The 26,144-nt window shown below is 42.3% G+C and overlaps 1 protein-coding gene across 1 annotated transcript; it reads right to left on the minus strand.

Moving 5' to 3' along the window:
• Positions 1–12,637: 12,637 nt before the first annotated feature.
• LOC124775856 (predicted GPI-anchored protein 58) lies at positions 12,638–24,524 on the minus strand. Its single transcript, XM_047250690.1, has 3 exons — positions 24,425–24,524; positions 18,265–18,530; positions 12,638–13,408 (listed from the first exon to the last, which is right to left on the minus strand). The coding sequence occupies exons 1-3, from the start codon at positions 24,522–24,524 to the stop codon at positions 12,638–12,640; spliced, it is 1,137 nt and encodes a 378-aa protein (XP_047106646.1).
• Positions 24,525–26,144: the final 1,620 nt, after the last annotated feature.

The following is a 26,144-nucleotide window of genomic DNA, read 5'->3' on the forward strand; positions in this document are numbered from 1 at the left end:
AGCTGTTAAACAATTGTAAACGCGGTCAACGGCCTACCGAAATCCACCGTGCTCGCTTAGCAGCCAGCAACTTACTTGCTCGGAGGCTCAAAACTGCCCTCTGCGCAGTGGGCCCTCGACCATCGATAGTACCAACTGCGACCTGCGTGAGGCAAAGATATATTGTTTTCAATACGTAAGGAGTAGTCGACTCCCTACAATCTCAAGACCACCAGCACCTACATAACTGCAGGGAACTGGCAGAACCTGTCTCGATAGACAATCTGGTTGTCGCCAACGATAAGGAAGTTCGTACAGCGGAATCCTGGGCTCCACATGGAAAATATTATAATACACAATAATTTATGATATGTTCTGCATGTGGTGTCACCGCCAGACACCACACTTGCTCGGTGGTAGCCTTTAAATCGGCTGCGGTCCGTTAGTATAAGTCGAACCCGCGTGTCGCCACTATCAGTGATTGCAGACCGAGCGCCGCCACACGGCAGGTCTAGAGAGACTTCCTAGCACTCGCCCCAGTTGTACAGCCGACTTTGCTAGCGATGGTTCGCTGCCTACTTACGTTCTCATTTGCCGAGACGATAGTTTAGCATAGCCTTCAGCTACATCATTTGCTACGACCTAGCAAGGCGCCATTATCAGTTACTATTGATATTGTGAATCATGTACCGTCCAGACCGACGTTCATCATTAACGGATTAAAGTTAAGTATTCCACCAGCTACGTCCGTTTTTCTAAATTCTAATTTCCTTGTCCTGTTCCAGACCTCACGCCAGCGTGCGTGAGCTAAAACGCGTGCCTTTCGGCCTCCTTTAGTAAAACGGTGTTGGCTCTCTTGCCAACCACAACACTGTACATGTATAAATACACTAAAAAATAATGAGGCTGATACCATCGAAGACAATGCCAGCTTGTACTATCACTATGGCAAATGTACATGAAAACTCCTGTTTCGAACAAGTCCAATGAAGAAACTTCATTTCATCCAAGTATAATCACTAAACATTACCTGATTACAGAAAAAATAGAATATGTGTTCATCATTACACCGGCACAGAAAATAATATTTATCAGATCTATATACTGAAAATGAGAGTCAGAACCAACAGACATAATTCAATGAGCATATATTGCAACTTTTAAACTCCACAGTACCCAACTGGAGAGAGATTCTGATTAAACAGCTGAAACACTATGCCGACATCCTCTTCAAATATACAATGACTCCACTAACTCTCAGTGCCAGAATAGTAGTGAGACGTTAATGATGTGCTGCAGCACATGTATCCATTATTCACTAATGCACACATCAACACAGGTTAAAACAATTCATCAAATAAGAAAAGCTAACATAAATTTGTTGGTATTGGTAATAATTGGTACGCAAACAAAAACTTTTTTTTTCCTATTCAACAAGAAAGCACACTGTGGTAGAAGAGGAGAATGTTTCCTGGTTGCAATTTAAATCAAAAACGGTTCAAATGACTCTGAGCACTGTGAGACGTAACTTCTGACGTCATCAGTCCCCTAGAACTTAGAACTACTTAAACCTAACTAACCTAAGGACATCATACACACCCATGCCCGAGGCAGGATTCGAACTTGCAACTGTATCGCCTAAACGGCTCGACCACCCCGGCAGGCCAATTCAATTCACCACCCAGCTTTGGCTCTAGTTACTTCACTTGTACATTAACCAACCAGTAATGGCTGTACCCCAAATTATGGAAATGTATGTAAAATATTAATGTAACAAGTAATCAGTAGCAGTTCCTAATAAGTTACTTAATAAACTGACTAAATGTACACCAAAAAAGTTGCATGTAGTAAAATGTACACATATAATCAATTTTATACCATGAAGTCACTTGGAATCCAGAGTACTGTCAAAAAGAAATCAATATTTGCAACAAGACACAAATTGAGAAACATTTCTGACTGGCTGTTGCATAGAATCAGCCTTTATTCCCTGCCTAGTAGACCGTTCATTCAATTCAGTGGGTCCTCTGATTCTTCCTAAATGTCACTGGGGACAGCCACGTCATCAAGTATTCTTATCATTAATATACATTGAGCCTGAATTTTAATTCCATTTCAAGAAACTACAAATTTTTTGGAGGCGTTAATATACTCTTACGCCTCAAATTAAGACTTCTTTTGGATGCTAGCAGGCTTCTTACAGTCACTAATGTTCTCTTTGTGTTAATCTGCTTCTTTTGTTTTGTGGCTTTGACCATCATGCACACTCTTATTTCAACGGTGGCAGAATTCCTATACTTCCTCTGCTACGTGGTCCATATTTTTGTAGTTTATCACTAATCTTATTCTGGCACTTTTAACTACTTCTTTACCTCAATTTCATCCGAAAGAATTGTCAAACAGTGGAAATTCTGTGTCCCATGTTACTCAAAGTTCAACTTGCAAAATCTGGAATTTCAACTGGCTGGTACGTTGTAAGCTCTGAACCTTAGCAGTTGTACTCCCCCCCACAGTTCACTTAATCTTCTGGCACGAGCTCTTTTGCTTTCTGATTTTCTTACTGTCCTCAGTGCAGTACCACATTCAACACTCCCACTTCAGAAATGTTCTATTGCTGAGTTAATATTACCAAAAGATTAATCTGAAAGTTTTGATTTGTGAAACCATACCAAACAAAGAACGTGGCCAGACCTACTGTTGATCATTCCAAAGATGCCAATCATATAAGTAATACCACAAAACCCTACTCTCGTCACATAACCTTGCTGACAGGCTAGTTAATGATAGGTGTGCTTTTTTGTGCGGCATGGGACGATTTACATGCTGCGCACCAAAATGTCTCTCCTGTGCCAATTTCAAGCACCCTTTTCTTCCAAAAGTTCCCTCTTGGTCTTCTTACTGATCCCATTTGATTCTTACTCACTCTTCCCTAATAACATATTACTTTTTGAGGATTTTATGCAAACATGTGGTGGACCACTACCCATTGTCACACACTTTTACTGCGCTAACAAATCCTGTATAGGTGCCACCCTCTTAATCACAGATAAGTAGTTACACGCAGCATCCTCAAATATTCATTGCTTGTTTTAACATCTCAGTTCCCCCACCCACCATAGTGGTCATCAGTTCTCACCCATTACATTAATTTCAGATAATGCGCAAGTTGCGTCCGTTTCAAATTACTTGGGTCTCCATTAATGGCTGAAGAAATATTGAATAATGTAATGACTAAAACTGAGGACTATACATATGAAACACTGGAAAATAGAACGTAATTTTGGTTACAAAATTCTGTATTCGGGTGTGTGTGTGTGTGTGTGTGTGTGTGTGTGTGTGTGTGTGTGTGTTTCTTTTTTAGGGAATGGTCGTTCTGATACTCATGCAAAACTGGCTGTAGTTAAAAGATCTTGTAATCTAGGCTGTGTTTAGTTAACGATGCAAGACCATTAGTGACTATAGATGATTCCCTCCGCTATCACCTGACACTTCGACTGTAATTCTCACACATTGCATTTACCAATTATGAATTTTGAAAGAATTATCTAATCATGTTCTTACATTTGCGCTGCCGCAGTTAAATGTAGGGGAGCGAATACAGACGCATCACTGTCTTCATCACCCTGGTGTATTTGGATTTCTGGGAGGATGTTCCTGTGATTCATTATTGATTTCTTAATTATTGGCTGCACCCATTTATCCTGTAAGTTATACAGTCCGCCATCTTTGCCGCGCCCAACGTTGGCAATACTTACAGTATCTCTACACCATCCGCGGCGCCCCTCTGTACGCTAGCTCACTGCTGACAGCCCTGTCCTCTCAGACCTCTTCTCTCCTGTTTCTTGGTTTGTCTGCCACTATCCACACAAATCAGAAATCTGGCTTGGTTCTGATACCAGTTATATTAGAGCGGAGATTGGTGTATAGTACAGTATTTGTAGTAAATTGAAGAGCCAAAGAAACTGGTACACCTGCCTAATATCGTTTAGGGGACCCTCGAACAATCAGAAGTGCCGCAACACGAAGATTGAAGAGGTTTTAGCAAACAGAACACAGCATGTTCTTATCAATGGAGAGACGTATACAGACGTTAAAGTAACCTCTGGCGTGCCACAGGGGAGTGTTAAGGGACCGTTGCTTTTCACAATATATATAAATGACCTAGTAGATAGTGTCGTAAGTTCCGTGCGGCTTTTCGCGGATGAAGCTGTAGTATATAGAGAAGTTCCAGCATTAGAAAATTGTAGCGAAATGCAGGAAGATCTGCAGCGGATAGGCACTTGGTGCAGGGAGTGGCAACTGACCCTTAACATAGACAAATATAATGTATTGCGAATACATAGAGAGAAGGATTCTTTATTGTATGATTATATGATAGCGGAACAAACACTGGTAGCAGTTACTTCTGTAAAATGTCTGGGAGTACGCGTGCGGAACGATTTGAAGTGGATTGATCATATAAAATTAATTTTTGGTAAGGCGGGTACCGGGTTGAGATTCACTGGGAGAGTCCTTAGAAAATGTAGTCCATCAACAAAGGAGGTGGCTTACAAAACACTCGTTCGACCTATACTTGAGTATTGCTCATCAGTGTGGGATCCGCACCAGATCGGGTTGACGGAGGAGATAGAGAAGATCCAAAGAAGAGCGGCGCGTTTCGTCACAGGGTTATTTGGTAACCGTGGTAGCGTTACGGAGATGTTTAACAAACTCAAGTGGCAGACTCTGCAAGAGAGGCGCTCTGCATCGCGGTGTAGCTTGCTGTCCAGGTTTCGAGAGGGTGCGTTTCTGGATGAGGTATCGAATATATTGCTTCCCCCTACTTATACCTCCCAAGGAGATCACGAATGTAAAATTAGAGAGATTAGAGCGCGCACGGAGGCTTTCAGACAGTCGTTCTTCCCGCGAACCATACGTGACTGGAACAGGAAAGGGAGGTAATGACAGTGGCACGTAAAGTGCCCTCCGCCACACACCGTTGGGTAGCTTGCGGAGTATAAATGTACATGTAGATGTAGAAATGGCGTGAACTCGATTAATGTCTGAAACAGAGTTGGAAGAAATTGACACCATGAACCCTGCACAGCTGTCCATAAATCCGTGGGAGTACGGGGGGATGGAGAACTCTTATGAACAGCACGTTGCAAGACATCCCAGATATGCTCAATGATATTTATGTCCAGGGAGAGTTTAAACTCAGATGAATGTTCCAGGAGCCACTCTGTAGCAATTTTGGGAGTGTGGGGGTGTCGCATTGTCTTGCTAGGATTGACTAAGTGCATCGGAATGTACAATGGACATGAATGGATCCAGGTGGTCAGACAGGATGCTTACGTACATGTCACCTGTCAGAGCCGTATCTGCACGTTTCAGGGGTAGCACAGCACTTCAATTGCACACGCCTCACAACATTACATAGTCTCCACCTGACTTCAACTGTCCATGGATTCATGGGGTTGTCTCCATGTCCGTATCCGCCCATCGGTACAATTTGAAACGAGACTCATCCGACCAGGTAACTTGTTTCCAGTCCTCATCAGTCGAACGTTGGTGTTGAACTGGGGCCCAGGCGATGCGTAAAGCTTTGTGTGGTGCAGTCATCGAGGGTACACGAGTGGGCATTCCGCTCCGAAAGACCATATCGATGATGTTTCGTTGATTGTTTAACACGCTGACACTTATTGATGAACCAGCATTGAAATCTGCATCAATTTGCCGAAGGGTTGCACTTCTGTCACTGAATGATTATCTTCAGTCATCGGTTTTCTTGCAGGATCTTCTCCCAGCCGCAGCGAAGTCGGAGATTTGATGTTTTGCCGGATTCTTGATATTCACGGTACACTTGTGAAATGGTCATACGGTAAAATCTCCACTTCGTTACCTCGGAGGTGCTGTATTCCACTGCTTGTGCATCGACTGTAACACCACATTCAAACCCACTTAAATCTCCATAGCCTGTCATTATAGCAGCAGTAACCGACCTAGCAACTGCACCAAGCTCTTGTCTTATATATGTGTTGCCGACCTCAGCACTATGTTCTGCCTGTTTGCAAATATCCATATTTGAATACGCATGCCCGTAACAGTTTCTTTGGCGCTTGAGTGTATGTTTATGTTTGTAAGTGGCACCATCTGTGATTCTGCAGTGTAGTGTAGCAGACCAGTAGCCTGTACCTTCTGGATTCCAGTAAACATACATCTGTGCGTCAGGTTGCCAAGTAGAGTATGTTGCCTTTTCTGTTTAAAAGAAGTTCTTTTACATAGATATGTTACGTAGATATTTCTGGTAAACATCATAATGCTTAGTTATACCAACACATTTGAAATATTAAAATATATGCTACATTCATGCCAATTCATGTGCCACATTTGACCTGTTCTTGTCATCATATATCGAACTAAAAGAAAAAAAAAGTACGTAGTTCAGTAACATGAGTCACCTTCCACCAACTACATATCTTCGAGAAGAAAATAAATGTTCATTAACGAAAATAACGTGCGATCTTGTATGATTTAAATCACCTCAATGACCATATAGCGAAATAGTTTTCTTTGTGTTGCTGTCGTGGCTTTGAAAACTAAGTACAGGGAAAGATATATCGCATGCTAACTCAGTGAAAGGACAAACAACTTTAATGAAAAACCACCTGATCTCGCCGTTGTCCAATCTAATTTCTATTTATAAGTGAAATAGTTTCCATATTGCTTTTGAGCAGATGTTTTTCTGAGATCAACCAAAATGCGGATAGTTAAAGCCTTGCATTGGTACGCATAACTGCAGTGAAGGTTCATTTTGTTCGCTAAACAGCGTCAGATACCGCAAGAGTCGCATCTAGTGAGTAAGTGGCTTAATCTGAAAGCAACACTTCTAGAGAGCAGTTAGCACACATACAGAACTTTGAACAGCACCATCCAACAAATGAGAGGCTGCTTTAACTTATTCGACTGTATATTCTTTAAGATACTTCAGTGTGAAATTCTTATCTCTGTCGCATATTCTGAAGTAATTTTGAAATGTCTGAATTTAATGCCTCCATGAAGATTTGAGCCTGTCACCTCTAGGCTGCATGTGATGCCCAACCCAGTTTATCCTAATATAGATACGAACTCGTCTTCAATTGACCCAGAGCGGCGATTGGACTCTTAAATATTTGCGAGAGGACACTTGCGTATAGTAAGTAATCGGCATTCACTTTAGTGATCTCAATCTAGAATGCACAGCTCGTATCTTACCCAACAAATAACATTTTGATTGAAGAAGCCGACAAAGTAACGCTAGTAGAAACGGTGAAGAGAAGGGGAAAATATCAGTGGGCAACACTGAGGTGATGTTACACTACATGAGACTAGCATGGACAACTTACATGTACTGAGTTAATTAGCGGATAAAAATAACACTTTCATCTGCATAAAATACCTCTATTGCGGACATAACACACAAATATATGTATAGTGAAGTAACCAGTGAAAATACTTTGCTAAGCATTGAAGATGCTTACCTACTACGGTGGTGCTTTTAACAGCAGTGTACCTAGTAATTATTACCTTCGTATTACTTTACAATATCTGATTATTCTGTACAGAAATGTGCTTTATTAGTTATTGCTAAAACATCACACGGTGTCGAAACAAGCCTGCAATGATGTGGTCACACTTTCATTGAACAAGAAACACTGTATGCTGTACTTTGTCGAAGCGGAAGTTAATTTCGACACACGCACATACATGTATGACGCATAGACTGAAGTGCCACCATTGTATTTTTCTGTTGCAGGTAAGACAAAATTGCACAGTGCCTTTGTCTTTCCGGCAATACTGCTTCCAATTTGTAGTAATGTTTATAGCAAAATAGCTAGTAAGGTTTCTTTGTCAACACTGATGTTTTACTCAATCATGCCAGTAATACAAATTTAGAACATGTTATGATAACCTCAAAAGTCGTCACAAGAAGAGAAAGGTCATGATTTTTACAGTATCTCATCCCGGTATGAAACGACATACACTGAAACGTACCAATAAAGAAATAATACGCTTTGTCTTTCTACGGGTGGTGGGTACTGCCTATAGCCTCTTGTGAGAAGTTTAACATTAAAATCAGTGTACAGCTTCTAATTCTGGCTTAGAACTTTCACTACTTACCACCATCCATCATCTTCCAGAATGAGATTTTCACTCTGCAGCGGAGTGTGTGCTGATATGAAACTTCCTGGCAGATTAAAACTGTGTGCCCGACCGAGACTCGAACTCGGGACCTTTGCCTTTCGCGGGCAAGTGCTCTACCATCTGAGCTACCGAAGCACGACTCATGCCCGGTACTCACAGCTTCACTTCTGCCAGTATCTCGTCTCCTACCTTCCAAACTCGGTCGGGCTCACAGTTTTAATCTGCCATGAAGTTTCACAATAGATCTTGCTGCAACGTAATGCATTCCATAAGCCAGCATACAACAACTTAACTGGCCCACAAAATATATAACTATCTTCTTCCTTGGATAAGTGCTGCTTAAGAACACTAGAATTAATAGTAGCAACCATATCTCGACCATACAAAGCTTTTACAACAATTTTGCTCAATTTTACCACCACAACGTAATGTAAGTGTTCACTATTTGGCACCTAACTCTGGACTATTCCTCTTGGAGAATGAGTGAAAAGGCGGTAACTTTACCGCCAAAACCCCTCCTCGGGGAAATCTCTACTTAATGTGTCAAAACTAAAGTCATGACCCTGTACATTCGTGTTTAAGTAAATCTACAACTATAAAGGCAATTTTACGAAGTACATAATAATACACAAGTCATTATTTGACCAATGCTAGGTGATCACTTTGTTACAGTTGCTGCTAGATGGCAAAAGAGTACAACTCACAGCCTTCTATATATTGTTACCCATCTATGCACGGCTAATACTGGTAACAGGAAGTTACGAAAAACTCTTATTGAAATGAATCTGTTTATACAAGGTGGTAATGACGCTTGCGTCTTTTCACGTACAGCCGTAGTATCACGTTACCGCTGCTTCGCTCAGCGCGAATTGGACATTCATACTATCCCTCAGAACACTGAACACGACAGTCGAACGTGGCTCCCCTCCCCCCAATTTCTTTTCTAGGTATGAGGAAAAACTTGCTACATCCAATCTATCACTGATTATGCATAAACTCTAGCTGGCATAACTTACGTTGCAGAGGCATTTTTATCAGGTCGTCTGAACGTAATTTTTTTTTTAAGAAAACACTCAGTCTTCAGGCCACGCGTGGCCTACCGGGACCATCGGACCGCCGTTTCATCCTCCGTGGAGGATGCAGATAGTGGCGTGGGGTCAGCACACCGCTCTCCTGGTCGTTGTGATGGTATTCTTGACCGAAGCCGCTACTATTCGGTCGAGTAGCTCCTCAATTGGCATCACGAGGCTGAGTCCAACCCGAAAAATAGCAACAGAACATGGCGGCCTGGATGGTCACCCATCCTAGTGCCGACCACGCCCGCCACCGAACTACGGTAATCTCACTGGAACCAGTGGAACCACTGCGGCAATGCCGTTGCCATCTTAACATGATTGCTGATTACGCTATTCTAATCACGAATGAATGGTTTTTGTGTGAAGTCCAAATTCTCTAAACTCCCCGAGTCTTCAGTTTCTATTTATTAGCCATTTGGGACATCTTAGATGCCAGAACCAAACTTTCTACATAGCTCTGCTGTACGAAGTTATCTGAAAGATTTCCCGATCGTTACTGCCAACTACCATGATTAAACTTCCCACCAGCAGGCTAACTGAATTTCACACCAAATCCAGAAGTAAGACTAAGTTACATATTGTGTTCTGTAATCCTACGTAACACCCGAGCTATCACCCACTTAGCTCTCAGCAAGAACACAGCCCATCTGTCAGTGAGGCCCTTCTGTAAACCGGCAGCTTTAGGTTCAGCGCATTTATTTCAATCTAGAGCCTCAACCCTGTGATACCCATGCCCAATGCAATGAACACATGTTAACAGTCGCTTCTTTAGCGTTTTCAATTAGTCTTGAGGTTGTAGACGCAAGGAGGGCACAGCAGCAGTAGAGTATGTCCACTGTCGTGAACTGCGTGCATTTGCAGCCTGAAGGGTGACTGAAAATTCCGAAGAAGCGAGCACTGACAGTTCACTGCCGTTAACAACTGCAGAACAGGGTTGAGATCGAGGATAACAGTGCCGTTCAGCATTGGACACCCCGTAACTCTGATGGCAGTCTATTTAGAAAAAAGTTACTTTCGAGGAAGTTGTTTCATGACTTCACAACTCGTCTGATACGTTCTGTGTACTTTAACCTCCGTAGAAACATCCGTGAACTGTAATCTGATGTTTCATGGCTGATGAGCAGAATATGTTTAAAAGTGACATTTTTCCAACAGTGTCGGCAAGAACAGGTGCTGTCTACATAGCCACATTAACTATGCCTCTTGTCGGCGAAATGACTGCCGGACACCCATTCTCAATTTAAGATGTTCTGGTAAGTCAAGGGCGTCTCAGTATAGATGGTTACCAGCTGCCGTCTGGAGAGGGAGGAGGGGGGGAGGTTAGATTTAAGTGTTTTAGTGACATCTATCGGGGAACCCAATGCGTCCCCACCGGACACCCCATGAAGAAACGCAGATGGTGAAGATTAGCGGAACTTCTACCGCACCCTATGTTAGTCGTAGACGAGATAGCCTAGAATGTATGGTCTGATGGAAACACGTTTATAAATTTCTCTTCCAGTTTAAAACTTCACACTGAATGACACTTAGGACATTAAACAATTGATATGTACGTTTGAAGGTATTTAGACTTACGAACCGAAATTTTATATGAATTTATAATTTATTTGCTCCGAAACAGTTTTATAAATACATAATTTTGATTCGTGTCGTATAAAGAAAATAAAGCTGGCTTAGAAATGATTCATCTAACGAATACAATCTATTTTAAGTAGACAAGAAGAGACTACCACAGTCGCTTTCATTCTTAGTATTTGTAATACAGCCGTGCTGTTGAGGCTGAATCATCCTAGGGTAAATGCGAGACTGGTTCACTTTGTCATCGGGTAAGAACAGCGGCGTTCGTTTAGTGTATAATCCTCATTCCTATTTATGAATTTATTTAAAACTCAACCCCATAAAACAACCGTAGGAGTGTTGACCGACTCCTATTTAAAATAATACTGAAGCATTTCAATGAGTGGAAGTAGCTATGTAACCTTCAGGTTTTAATACTGTTCACATGATGGAATCAACTCCCAGATGCATCCGAAGACAAAACTTGATCGCCATATCCCTAGCTACAATAATTTATGAATGTTTTATTTCTTCTTCTAAGCAGAAATAACTAGCTTTTTCTACACCTTGCTTATTGACATTTACATGCTTACATCCTGTGAAAGCTAGATTTAATTACGGGATAAACACCCGTTCTATGAAACTTCGTGACACCTCTAACAACCCTACCACAACAAAAGTCAAAAATTAATTATGATTGTAGTGTTGCTCACGCTGCTACATATTGCATTTTCGGGCAACAGCAAAGTTACATTATGTGGCAGGTGTCAGCACAGTTAAAGTCATTTCTTGAAATGATGGATAAACTAGGCACTCATCTTTTCGTGTTTCCCACGCTGGTCTCGTTGTGAACTCGTGGCTCAATCGTCGAAAATTTAGGTAGTGACGATTCCAAGCTCGGATGCAAAGAGGCCAAGGTGTTATTCGGCGAAGTTCTATAGGTGTGTTTCATAAACCATTCTTTAACATTAAACTTTTGCAAGTTAGGACAAAGGTGATGTAAAAAGTAATCAGCACTCCGAATTTAAGTTACACTTTTTATTACTTTTGTTGCAGTATCACCTCGTTCCAAAACATCACTTCACAATATAAAACATACTTGAAAATATCTTCCTCACTATTGAAGTTCACATTTCATAAACCGACTAAAATTTGCGTCTTTTTAAGATGACGACCAAAGCTTGACTAATAACCGCTTACGCGCCCAAAAATCAGAGTTACAAGTACGTCCATGATCATAGTGACAGAATACACGTAATATTGCAATATATACATATGTATTGAAGTACCTCTAATGAAATCAAATCAATGTTTTCAAAAATATGTTTATTTTACATAAACAGTAGAACATTGCTGGTATCGAGAGGTTGAGGTGAGGTGCCGTAATGGTTACGTAATTTGAGTACCATTACACACCTAAGGAGTTACTGCCGCACCGATACCAATAGTCGACGTTGCAGGTTTCCTATCAGCACATACTCTGCTGCAGAGTGAAAATTTCGTTTTGGACCTTTGTTTTACGTTGGGCACTCGGTACGTTCCGAGTCAGCAGTACCCAATGGCACCTTTCGCTACCAGTCCTTTATTTCGATAACTTCTACACCAACACCCTGGCGAAGCACTGCCACCGATACTGCTTACTATAGAGCCACTACAATTTTGTGACGTATCCTTTCAGTATTTTCATGCAACAGGTTATGTAAAAATGTTCACATGCAGAATAAAAACTGTCATACCACTAAAATTTCATGCAGATAATTGTAACTGCTAAAAAACGTAAGTGTTCCACTCTAGGGAAGTTGACGGCTGCATTAAACACCAACGACAGCGTCTGTCATGCTACTACCTATTGTCTAATCCCGCTACTCCGTCGCAACTTCAGTTCCCACATCTGGCTGCTCTCCCGTAGTTTCAGTTTCAGCCTGAAGTGTCCCGCTCCCTGCCGCTCCGGATGTAACCTGCGCCGAGTCAGCTTCGGTCTGAGACGAATGTGATGCATCATCTCCCGGTAACGGCGACGAAGTTAGTGTGTCCGTTGCTGACGGCTGTTCTGCGGTTTTCGCATCGGCGCTGGATGACCCGGCAGTAGCGGATGGCGTTTGCTGCGGTGTTTTACTTTCGCCAGGGGACACAGGACGTTCTCTGGGCGATTCTGCTTCTGCAAGTGGGCAACTTGCTGCTGTGGGTGCAGGTACAGGAGATGAAGCCCGTGCTGGTGTATCTGTTTTTGGCCTCCTAGACTTTGCTTCTACGGTTGAGGAGGATGCCTGCCGCGACGCAGGTGCTGATGGCTGCTCGCTGGATGCTGGCACTGCAGTTGAAGTGGATGGACCCTGCGGAACCACTTCGAGAATGGTCTCACTGCGTCTTGCAGCTGTAGGCTTACGGCGTGGTGAGCTCAGAGTTGTGGAGGGAGAGCTGCGCGAATGCTCTGAGGTGGACTCTCCCGCTATCGGCCCGAGAGCCGCGTCGGTGTCTGCACTCATGGCGATGTCTTGCAGGTCCGGCGGAGGGCTGTGCACCGTCACTTCGGCGGTACGCACGCTGGACTTCTTGCGCCTGGGCGTTATGACGTGCCGAGGCGGAGGCAGCTCAACGATGGCTGCTACCTCCTCCAGACTGTCGCTGTCAGCCTGTGAACGTTACATTTTAGTACTTCAGATATGAATATGGTTGAAATCCATAGAGGCGTGGAAAAGTAGAAGGGCATCCAAACTATCAGCCAGCACTTCCAAGACCATCATGATACCTGTTAAACATGGATTTTTATGTATGTTATCAAGGGACCAAACCTCAAGGTAACTTCCCATCGGACTAACCCCCGCCCCCTTGATTGGGTCATAAGATTGTCCAGTGGACAGTCCGCCGAAAACTGAACACAGACCAAGTATGGAACTAGGAAGGTGGACTTGACGTGGAAAAAAAAAGCAAAATAGGAATAGTGAACTATGCAAGCTCACGATGGTCTACATCGAGCAAATTTGAATAGGCACGGCGTCGTAGTTTGTGGTCATGGTGTTTGAATCCGAAAGGAGAGATCCGTATTCCAACTTCCCTCACACCTTTCCTCATAGAATTATTCTCTCGCCTTCCGGTCATTGACGTGTCTGACGACTATACAAATTTTTGTCTATCGTGATTTCCAACAAGTTTAACAAAGGGATGTACGTACATCCTATTTGCACTACAGAAGTACCATATATGAATTTAGTTTCATTTTGAAAGTTTTATACCTTTTATTCCTTTGTTGGAAGGTGGTTCAAACCAGTTTGTTTTCGTTTCTGTGAAAACTATGCAGTATCTCTTCTATCACTACTAATCGCACTTGCGTCAGTAATGTATTCTCACCAAATGACAATCTGGTTACTGATTAGTACGCTTACTGCCAGAACTACAGAAAGAACAGACACGTAAATAACGAGACCGGAAGTTCGTAATTCTGTGAAGGGAACCGGGCGTGATGGAGGTTTGAATAACGATCCGCCGATTTACAGTTTAGCACCGTGACCGCACAACCACGACGTCGTGATTCTTGCACTTCATTAGATGTCGCACATTGTGCTTGAACCATTCACTCTAGTTTACTTCTTTTTCATAATTCAGTACACCTTCCTCTTATGCTTTGTGTGTCCAGTTTTCACCGGGTATCCGCTGGTCCATTTTACCACTAAATGTGAGGGGGCTAATGCGATTGGAAGTTCACCTTGTCAGTAGCCGGCTAGGTGCTGCGACCGCACCTAGGTGCCGAAAAAACTGGTTTACGTCTTATGCGTATCTTCTATACCAAGAAGATTTAAGTTGTCACCAACTGTGTTTAGCTCAATGGCGAAGATCCACTGCTGCCATGCTGAGACTACAGGTTCAAATACTGCCCGTGCCATTTCGATTTCGTCGTTCTGAATACTAAATGGTGTGACATGAAAAAATCATTCCCACCCGAAACTGCTACCCGTCTTCGGAAATTGTTTGTTACAGGAAGGTTAAAAGAGCAATGAAAATGCAAAATGCCCCTAACTACCCGAAAATTAGACAAGTCGCTTAGAGTGAACATTCCGTAAACAATTTCTTTACTTCTACCTCAATTTAGTGCAGTTATTCTCATAGGAATGCTCAAGAACGCGCCGTTGCCATGGACGTTCTCTAAAAAAGTTTAGAGTGCAAGTTTAGGATTCCCATGCCAGTCAAAAACTTCTTGCAAGTCAGTTTTCACTGAACGTGCGTGACGTTCTACCAACCTTTGTTTTGGCTGCCTCTACGATAAATAATGCGAAATTCTAATAGAGTAAGCTGTATCTGGTGAGACTGCCGTTAATCTTGAACAATAACTATTTGAAGTTACGAGTGATTTAAATGAGTGGAGCGAAAATTTTGAATTCGTAATGTACTGATGTAAGATTTAGATTTGTACGGCTGTATCACTAGTTTGAGTCCTGAACCGCAGCTGCTGCAATAAGCTCACGGGGTTCAGACAGAGCTAACGTTGACGTTTTGATCTTTAGCAGGTACGCATGTAACTTCAACAGGGATTCTATTAAACTAGATGCCGTCGCATGAATACCATATATGAGGTAGTTACGACAGGTCTCTCTGCATTGTATTAAGAGTAATCGAATCACGGAACAGGCTTGATAGTATCCTTGTAAGAATCCTTTGATGTACTACTAAGCACGTTATTTCGTTCCAGATGGGGATGCGAACCTGTAACTTTCGTAGTCACGTTAGTTATACAGGAACTTTGAAGGCATGAGGAGAGATACTTGCCAAACTGAAGCTGAGAGGTCTGGTCTTTAGTCCTGTTTAGATATGTCAGTTCGTAGTATATTGTCACGCTGAAGGTAAAGCACCTAGGATGGACTCCCCGTCTCGAACTGTTTCCATCTACCGTGGAGCTTCGTAGTGCCAACACTTATTTCACCTTTGACTACGGCATGCCGAGAGGGGAAGGAGTTGACGAACTGTTTTTACTCACAGGACACTTCAAGCGGCTATGTGAGGGGTTATTTTCTCTGATGGGCTTCGTAGTCCGCGAAAATTCCAGCCAGAAAAACCCGGCTGAGGAGAGACTTTCTTGCTGCCAGATTACGTGGAAGTAGAGACTAAGGCAAAGGTCCGCTAAGAAACTGACCTATCGTAGACACGAACACCCAGGACATCTTAGGCGTAGGTTGCAGTCCAGTGCTCGCAGTTTGGGCTCAGTGATATGTATATAATTTCCGGGACACAGTTCTCTTATTGTTTGAGATGGGACACGGAGTTCATGGAAATTCCTACCTGAGCCGTGCAGCTGTAAAATAAGCTTTATGGTGTGGGATGTACCTTTCTCCCCAGTTTAAGATTTCAGTTGGTATTCTAAAGAAAACCATGTCACTAAACCACTTACTACATTGAAGCAGTATCTTACAGTAAGCGAAGTTCCGTTACAATGTAGCCTTAATAACATGAACTGTGACGCATCACCCGCCATTCAAGGAGGTCATCAGTTGCTTCCGGTTAACTTTCTAAAAAAATAGGTTGCAAAATTTAAATAGCGACGTACTGTTGGCCGAGATCTCGCGTCGGAAATTGTAGATCAGACTGAACAGCTGGCGGCAGACAGAAAAAATGTGCGCATTCTCGGGAAATGATGGGATCTGTTATAGAAACCATCTTCAATCCTTTCCCTGTAAGACAGTACAAAGTTGAAAATTAGTGAAATGACAGGGTTGGGCGGGGTTGTAGTGGATGGACACTCATTGACTGCGATGAATTCCATCAATTCATACGTGTGCGTTCTTTATCTCTAACCATTTTAGTTTCGAAGCAACTGTACATCACATACTGTTCGGGATGAATCGCAGTAGGATGAAGCACCTACCTATCTGGCGACGAAGAGGGGGGGGGGGGGGGGGGATGGAAAAGAAATGAATGTAGCATACGACGCGGTAATACCCAAACTTTCTTGATCCAGTATTTGAGAAATAGCACTTACTGAAATTGTAGAACCCCAATGGCGTGCAAGACTTTCTCTCTAGTAGACCCAACGAAAAGAGAAAAGATCAACTGTTTACACTTTCGCTGTTCATGTAGCGAAACATGAGCATGAAGCACGACTTTCTATATACTAATTTGCTACTAAGTATTCACAACACGTTTGCAGACAGCAACCACATATTGCTCTGAATGTGGCTACGAAATTATCATTGTACTACTTCAGGAAAAATTTGACACCAGAACATTGAGGTTTGTGAGAAGGAAACTGCTGTGCCACATCTGTTAGAAATGTCTGCAGTAATACGGGTGATTAACCCTGACAATACGAGCGCATTTGCCATACCACCCGTGACAAGAGCGAGGGAGCGTGGAGGTTACTTTAAGTCCACCCTACAAAACTGAAGCAAAATTCGGTTTTGACGTAACTTACTTGAATGCACACTGATTTAAGGAAGTTCCTTAACGTGGAAAGTATTTACAAGAAATCTCACTGGGGAAGCGATGTCCATGTCTAAATGAACAGAAAAAGTTATGGATAATATTTTGCCCTTCCTGGTATTGCGGAACATTAAATTTGTATGTAAGAATTTGAGAAAATACATACCCCAGGAACGTCCGTTACTCAGCTACTGAGCATTAAACGTGATTTGTCTAATCTCTGCACGAGGAACTACAATGTACCATTTTTCAGCAGCAATGGAGTAAATTAGAGTTAAGGAAAGCAGCGATCCAGAAAAATGCCGTTGAAACAAAGTTGCCAAGAGGGTAACAACTGTTGCGTAAGGTGAGTTATTGCGTGAGTGGACATTAAGAGCAAGTATCTGCATTTTAAGTATGTTAACATACGTTACCATGTAACAGGAAGGTACTTGTCCAACAACCTCTAGGAGGTTTGACAGTGAGACAGTATTTGTTGCGGATCCAGAACACGCAAGGGGAACAATGTTTCTAAATCGTATTACATTTATTTTATATTCGTATATCCACCTGGTTTTGACAATTTACACTGCGAAGAGGACTAAACATACTACACAATTTCTTGTAAGACAAGTCACACTGTCGTACTAAAAGAGTTGTGCGAAAGATCCTCCGATCACCAACTAGTGCATCTCTCCCACGTTATTACGATGTAAGTTGCCAACCGCGTCCACCTAAATTGACTACTCCGTCGAAGAACTTAACTAGCGTCTGCTGACGTGTGAGCGAAATTCCATCTGTACTGTAGTCTAATAAGTGCCTACCCTTCTTGCGAGATTTGAAGTAATTACGGCACTGTACTTTGTGAGATAGCTGTGTCCCAATTTTACTTACATCAGTTGAGCTATTCCCGAAAACCGAATGCACGGAGCACAAATCAAAGTCAGTAAGAAATACATAACTTCAATCTAAGTTCGTTGAGTACGACTGCTTTATGGGATCAAGTGTAACTGTGCTTCCGTGTTTTTTCATGACAAATTCACAGTGAGACTTCATCACAATACCATTCAGCTAGTGGAAGCAATGCAGCAGGGGCTCTTACGTCAATGTAGTCCATGGCGTGCTGCTCGGCAGCCCTGCTCGGCCGGGGTACGCCGCTTGGTCCTGCCACGGCGCTGGGACCAGGCACGGCTTCCAGAGACCTCCGGATCTGTTGCGAAGATACTGCTGTGGGCTCGGACACTGTCACTACCTCGTCCTGCGACGGCGATGGAGAACGCCTTCGCCGACGGCGCGCCGCTCGGGGAGGCTCTTCCCGCCACGCGCTCTCCGCTATTTTTGTGTAGATCAGAGCTAGTACGCCCAACACTGCAAAAAGTTGTACCTTTGTCAGTAAGTGAACGCGATTTATATGGAGTTGTAATACAGGAAATTATGAAGAATCCGCCTCGATTGCAAACAGAGAGCGGATGTTGACCTAGGTTTCGGCGCGGATAACCACGCCTTCTTCGGAAAACAAAATTACAAGTCACCTGAAGAGGCTGGGTTCAACATTAACAGAACGCCCGAAAGGGCAAAAGACTCGCATAAAACGTAAAATAAACGGTACGTGTGTATCATGTAAATAGCTGTACTTAGCTCAAACATCCGAAGCGTGCTTCCTCGCCCCTGCCAACGTTCGGTGGGCCGCGGGCTCTCAGGTAAACTGAGGTGTAGCAAGCAGCTAGGCTGTGAGAAGGTCGGAAAGGAACGCGCATGCAGAAATTGAGAAATCTGTCTTTTTTCCATGTGATTGGCACGAAAGTGATCCGCAGATCGGGTCAGAGGCGCAGTGTACGTATGTTCTAGCTCGAGGACGATTTTGTAGAACTATAGATCGTGGATAGGCTGAAACGATTTATGTGGGAAAGCAAATGCCACGAATGGTCAAAACGCATGCCTGCAGGACAGACAAAATACCATCAGCTAGAAGCACGCTGAACATATGGAGGATAACATTTTTCAATTACATGGGGTCGGTGATAGTATTTGATGACTACGCTTGGATATGCGTGTGAAGTTACTATATTAAAATCTAAGCGCTATTTACCAGGAAATGTTCAAATTAGTACGACATGCTTAATGTAATTGCGTGAAGGACGCAGAACGTCGCTTTCATCGCCCTTAGTATCTAATGACCGACGGAGGTCAAAGTGGTTGGTGCTATCAGGTGTTACCGAAATGCTATGCAGAGTTATGTGCATATGCGCGAAGAGACGTACGACATGAACGTTTTTTAAAAACTGTAAAAGATTTGGAATTAATGTGACAAAACATGCTTGTATCACCATATTCAAATTGGATATTATAACTAAGTGGGAATGTTTATTTGTACCAGATTAGAAATATTGGAGCTTGTGAGAAGTGAGAATACTGTGAACATTAGTGTGACCACGTTTGTAACGGCAGCCGTCATAACTGAAATTAAGGCAACCTAGAGCGTGACTGAACGAACTTATCATCCGCGACACCAAGTGGCTGCATGAATGCATTGGTTATCTTCTATGTCGTACGGTAGAATGAAGCACTGAGAAATGGGATAAAACATTCGACAAATTTGTCTTTAACTGGATTGTCAAAGGATGCAGTCTGTCACACCATAGATGTATAAAAATCTATGTCTTCTAAGATGTCTAATTTCATAACCTTAACTTGGGAAGGGAGCAGCTCGGTACTGCCCGGGGGACTGGGCGTGTGAGACATTTGCACAAGATGTTCAGCGAAGGTGGAAACTCGCGTACCGTCATCACTTCTAGTGCGAATATATTCCTTTTATTTCGTAGCTAGAGCTCGACCTGTGACTGATATTGTGGACAGTCATCGCAGGTAATTTTGTGAACCCTAGACAAAGTTTATCACCAGCTAATTGTAAAGAGTGGACTAGGTTCTTTCTTCGAATTATTAGTGGAGAAGGCTACCCTAAATCCATAGCTTTTAAGTAAACTTAATTTGTAGCGTATTGTACTACTTACCCATGAAAGGAACATAATTGCCATTGGTTGACATCCACTGCATCACCTAATGTGGAACCCGTATTATTTTTAGTACTACAGGACGCTGGCGAAGTAGAATATTTTATCCAACATTTCGCAGTTTGCATCTAAAGTTTATCGGTGCAGTATTATTGTAATGAACTTATCACAGGCATTTTGCGACTGGTCGACTATCATTTGTCGTCATAGTTCGATCGCGTCCTTTCTTTCTTGAACTATTTGCCTATCTACGAGGAACAGTTTTAGTGAATTTTGTGCCTGTCTCGAGTTATTTCCGTTTCGCTTATCGACATTACAGAGATTCTGTAAATGCTTTCTCACTAAGGCCCAGGACTCTGGAAGGCATGACTTCAACTGTAATGCCTTCCAAATTTTGCAACAAATTGCGGCGAACCGTCAAAGTTCCAGTATTACTTTTCTGCTACCTGATTAATAGTTTCGAGTCCGAGCTGATCAAATCATCCACTTAGCAATTCAACAAAAGCTACTACGCCAGTCACTTGTCCATACATTCTAACAATGTTTGGAAATTCGGCATAGTTGAGTATTATTCGGCTTAGCTTAAGTTTAGCCCTCGACTAATTTACAACACGAGTTGAATGTTTAGGTACGTGGTTGGCGTAATTTATATTTAATAAATTTGTGGCCGATTTGATAGCTTAGGCTTGAAATTAGTCGTGAGGTAATGAAAGTGGTATTCCAACTTTGACGGTTTACTCCACTTTATCGATTAATCTGATACACGATCCCTTGCTTCTGAAGATAGATCTCTACTAGGTAACTTAAATATTTGAACACTGCAAGGGCTTTAGTTTCCTTTGATTTCACTGCATCCTTTGAATACAAGATAATGTAGAACGAAAGACTAAATACGGAACCCGTAAAATTAGCGCTGGTCGACTAATGAACGGCCGAGAACACTATGGGCATACGAGGTCTGTTCAGTAAAGAATTCTGACAACATACCTACACTTATCCTCAGTTTTGATGGTTCTTAATCTGCCATAAATGCGATGCACTTGTCCCAGCGTTTCTACCAGTCTTAATACATGTTGGAAACCATTTTTTTCGTAGGTCCTTCAAAATAGCATCCGCAGCCTTCACCACTGCTTCTGATTAGTGCCTTCCACGAAGACTTATCTTCATGTTAGGGAACAGATGAAGTCACGTGGGGCTAAATCCGGACTACAGGGAGGATGAGGGCTTTAGTTCACGTCGATTTTTGCTAAATATTCAGCAACAAGATTGGCAGTATGCGGCCACGTATTATCGCCAGATATGGACTCAGTGTTTTCAGGACATTCCTGTAGTATTTTCCAGTCACTGAATGTGTGTGCAGGTACAACATTCTGGTAACTGATTCCAGGACTATTAAAGAATGATATGACCATAACTTTCCCAGCAGAAGCAACCACTTTTTTTTGGGGGGGGGGGGGGGGGGGGTGATTGGGAATTCCACACTGAGCTTGGTTGTTTGTTCTGAGGATCAAAATTATGTAGCCAACTTTCGTCAGCAGTAATTACATTTGAAATAAACTCCCGATGTGCCTGTAACATCCACTTTTAGCAACATGCAGACCTGCACGCTAATGTTCTTTTGTTAGAGGATCAGCAGAAGAGGATGTTAACTTTGAACCCATCGCGCACAAACACGTGTCGTTTGCAATTTGTGTTCCCTACGTGTGGATGACACCGAATTGAATCTTCACGATTTTAGAAAGCGATTTTAAAGTAATTCGTCGATCCTCTCCATGACAACAGCAGTATTCTTCCCTAAGAGCAGTAACTGGAGCACCGGGTCCACCTTCCTTTGAAATTTATTGTCTCCCCTATTTTAACATTTGTAACCACCTTCGAACTGTGCTGTAGGGAGAACAGACACTATAGGCCTCCTGTAACATTGTTTAAGCCTCAGCCGAAGATTTGTTGAGACGAAAGCAGTATTTCAAAGCCGGATATTGTTCCTCGCGTGTTATCTCCATTCCTACGGTAGGCGATACTGAACATGTCTGACCTTGCCTGCCTCTCACAGGCGGGAACCAGGAGTCCCAACATTGAAGCTAGTATGGCGTGTTGTAGCACATCTAGCTAACAGATGTGAAGATTAAATTTTAGTGCGAGAAATTATAGTTATAGTCGCTCTGTACCGAACAGCCCCCTTATATACACTGAAGCGACAAGTGAAAATTTGTACAAAGACCCAGATATTTTGACCCAGATTTCTTGCGCTAACCACTGCACCGCCCTGGCACAGATGATTTGTACATCTACTCTTGTTACCCTTTCATGCCTTCATCCTAAATACGATCTTAGATTTTAGAGTGAATACCAAATAGGCTGAAGTGCCTAAGGTAATTTGGATTGCCGGGGGAAAGGCGTGCTAGGGGTAGCCTAAGCAGTTGTACGAAGTTATTTTGTCAGGATGACCGATTCCCAGCCTCAATTTTCATTCACTACAGTTTGTTCATATGTCAGTTTAGTCCTTACTAAGTCTTTGGAGGCCTACATGTTCCATCCATGAAATATTAACTAGCTGTCCATACGTTTTCCATACCAAGGCCTTACGTTATAATAAGTTCGAGAATTTACGTGAACTTTTGAAGTCCTTATGAGAGGTTGAAGACTGCTGTACTAAGAGCGAGGCAGATACTTAGAGAAACTTAAATCTGGACTGTATTACGTTACGGACATTAGCGAAGACTCAACTTTTGAAGTTGCTGGAACAGCCCTTCCAATAAAACTGTTGCTATCACTTTGTTGTTGGGACAATTTGATTCCACCTACGGAGCTAGTCGCCTGTTGGTGACTTTAGTCTCAGGTAGTTTCCTCGGTGACGGAAGCTGAACTGCTTAAATGCGAAACATCCTGATGGCTCACATCGAAACGAATGTTTTATTTCCGACATGAGACCAATTTATGAGTATGGGGAAGCAATATGTTAGAGTTTTCTTGGAAGATATTACGTTATGAATTTTAGAAGTATCAAGTTGAATTATTTACAGGCAACTGTGTTCCGAAGGAAAGCAAGATTTATACAGCCGGTTCTATCAAATCCCATTAACTCGACCCCTTATCTTTTTAGATAAAGAGTCACATTCAAGTTGTCAGTCCCAGCAACCGTTCCCAGGTTAAAATTTGAACCGTAATTCTGAGAGCGCAACTTTTGTACTTCGCGCATGCCTATGTCCGAGGCTGAAGTACAGTGGAGTGATAGCCCTCCCACACGCGCCAGTTTGAGGGCGAGGAGGGACAGGGACAAGTGCTCCGAAAGTGTTCTTTACAGTGAGAAATTTTTAGTTCTATGCGAAAAATATTAAGTAATCCAAGTAGTCTTAACGCCATGCACGAATGACGAACTTAATAGCATTCTCGCATTGCTATGCTGCAGCTATGTGTATTTTCGATTAACAATTTAGTGAGTCTTTATGTTTAATATTAGCTCATCTCCTGCAGGTTTCATTCGTATTATTAGTTTCAGCTTTATAATCCGTAGGAAAGAACGCGTAATAATTCTGTCAGTAAATAGCACTATTCTTCTGTAATGATAATTCGTTTCTTTCATATACACTGCATTTATGGGTCGCAAGCAAGACGTGCTTAACGCATGGAGACTTGTGGCCCTATTTACAGGATAGAAACCGCGCTCTGTGACGAACAAAGCCTGATACCGCCATCAGAACATTTCTAAGAGCCCATGTTCAGCTGTGCAGTACTTTGCGTTATCGCATGGGGCGGAGTGAATGACTAACATCCGGGCCGTCGCTTCAAAAGGTATCGACTACCGTCAGAACTCAAGCCCAAATTTTCACGTGGGATCGAGTGCTGGGACTGATATCACCCGAGACTTTTCCGTAGAATGTTACGTCAGCTTTGTGTCATTTACTCGCAATTAGAAATTATACAGTAAATACACTATACCTCCCATCTGTAATTAGAGAGATTGAATTTAAAGCAATATCTTGTCAGATTGCAAAAAATCTTATCGATCCAGAAAATGCCAGCAGAGTATCATCATTCTGTCATTCAACTATGCTGTTCATTTGTTAAGAGAAACCCTGACTAAGTCAACCTGAAGTTAAAAATTTGAGTGAGGTTTGCTCTGACCAAAGACGCCAAACGGTAACTAGAGCCATCTTGCTCTAGGATCGAATTAATACGTTTTAAATTGAGATTGCACAGCATGCGGTCTAAGAACAGACTACACTGCCGGTTGTCTACACAGCCACATACCTGTGTCTACGGATAGGAGGACAGAGTCCGCCACAGAAAACATTTTTGCCGTTATCAGTGCGGCTATCATCTGGTAGATCAGGACTCCAACCTCTACCATCTTCCACGTCAACGACAGGTCCTTCACGCGCTGAAAGATACAGTTATCAGTTACTGTTACAGTTACATCTATGTTAGTCTTTAGTTATTTTCTGAAACAAATTCACTTACATTCCAACCGGCATAAATGAGTAAAATGGCCGACGCTGCGTACATGATCGAGAAAATCAGTATAATGATAGCGACGTTGAAGTCTGCAACAGTAGGAAAGAATTTGTTAGAGTTATGATTCTGAGATTCCTTTAAGCTTTTAAATTAAAAAATCCGTATAATCAGTAATTCCCGAACGCTGAACGGTAGTTACCAGAGGAGGTGGTAATGACCACTATTTCTTTTGTACCAGCTTGATCGACAGTTGCTGCGTTGTGAGTGAGGCGGCAGTAGTAAAGTGTGACACTATTTTGAGGAATCAGGAATGGGATTTTGTTAACGTACCCGTGGTAGCATGTTTAACATTAGCTCTGAGGTGGCCAAAAATCCTGAGAGATTTTACGTTATACGTATTATCTGAGGACGACGGAATTCGAGGGTAATGTCCACTACGGTCAATGTATTGTCCAGTATTCTGGATATCGAATTTAATTAGTATCACAGATGCACAATGATTAAGATTTACGAGAAAACCTCATGTCAAAAGTGCACTAAGACGGCCAAAGCAGCCTTCATGGTACCATCTAAAGCCTACATCTCATTTATCTTCCAGAGAATAAAAAGGAACGCACGGAACTACACAATTTCGATAATTTTATCAGCATGCAGCGTCGGATTGTTGTCGAATAGGGTTAAGGCAGGTTAAGTTTGATAGCTTCCAGTTGACATCGTGTAACTGGAGATTTCCTAAGAAGGTTTGCGTATTATAGCCAATTTCACTTCGTCTTTTTCCGCACGTGACTGTTGCAGTGAGATATCAGAAATTTAAAGTAATTAACGTAGACTACGATTAAGAAAGGATATTTACCCGTTTGGCGGTGATGGAAGAAGCGTTAACCGCCGCTATTCAATGCACAGGAAGTTCTAATTTAATATTCAAGTTAACGCAGGGGGAAAGAAAGTTGCACACCGGTAGATTCAGCCTATTTGAATTACTGGCTGTACTATCACTAGCTTAACAGCAAGCAATTAACACATTCAACATGTTGAATGGTTAGGATCTTTTCAGCTACAGTTTCCTCGCAATTTTCCAGTATTGCGACTATGGAAACTAATAGCATATCTGCAACTACTATTAGAAGATCATGTACTTACATTGATACTAGCATATTTTAAGGAAGTAATCACATAAGCTTAAGCTCTTCGACTTCAGCACAGAACGCCTTCACATTTTACACTTCCACGTCATACCTTACCTTCTTTAGTTTTAAGCGGCAACCAAATCTGAGGTCCCATAAACCTGAGAACAGACCAATTATGACTATGTGAGCCACCAAGCTTCTCGCACATTTCTATAATCACGGTAAGGGCAGAACACTGCAAGAAAAAGAAAAATAGCATTAGCCAACACGATTCCCCACACTGTAAGTAACTTCAATTTACATCTCTTTGTACGTACCAACATACGATTACCAAATATCTAGTTACATTGCTATCTAGGACAAACATTGCCGGAACCGACACTATAAAA

Source organism: Schistocerca piceifrons, chromosome 2 (genome assembly GCF_021461385.2).
Source record: "Schistocerca piceifrons isolate TAMUIC-IGC-003096 chromosome 2, iqSchPice1.1, whole genome shotgun sequence".
NCBI classification, from domain to species: Eukaryota; Metazoa; Arthropoda; class Insecta; order Orthoptera; family Acrididae; genus Schistocerca; species Schistocerca piceifrons.

What these genes read in the sequence shown, in the direction of transcription:
- LOC124775856 (XM_047250690.1), bottom strand. Translation starts at nt 24,524, where the DNA reads ATGGTAGAGGTTGGAGTCCTGATCTACCAGATGATAGCCGCACTGATA. An exon ending in CCTCCTATCCGTAGACACAG is followed by an intron (nt 18,531 to 24,424) that starts GTATGTGGCTGT and finishes AACTTTTTGCAG; the next exon opens with TGTTGGGCGTACTAGCTCTG. An exon ending in ACGCCATGGACTACATTGAC is followed by an intron (nt 13,409 to 18,264) that starts GTAAGAGCCCCT and finishes TAACGTTCACAG; the next exon opens with GCTGACAGCGACAGTCTGGA.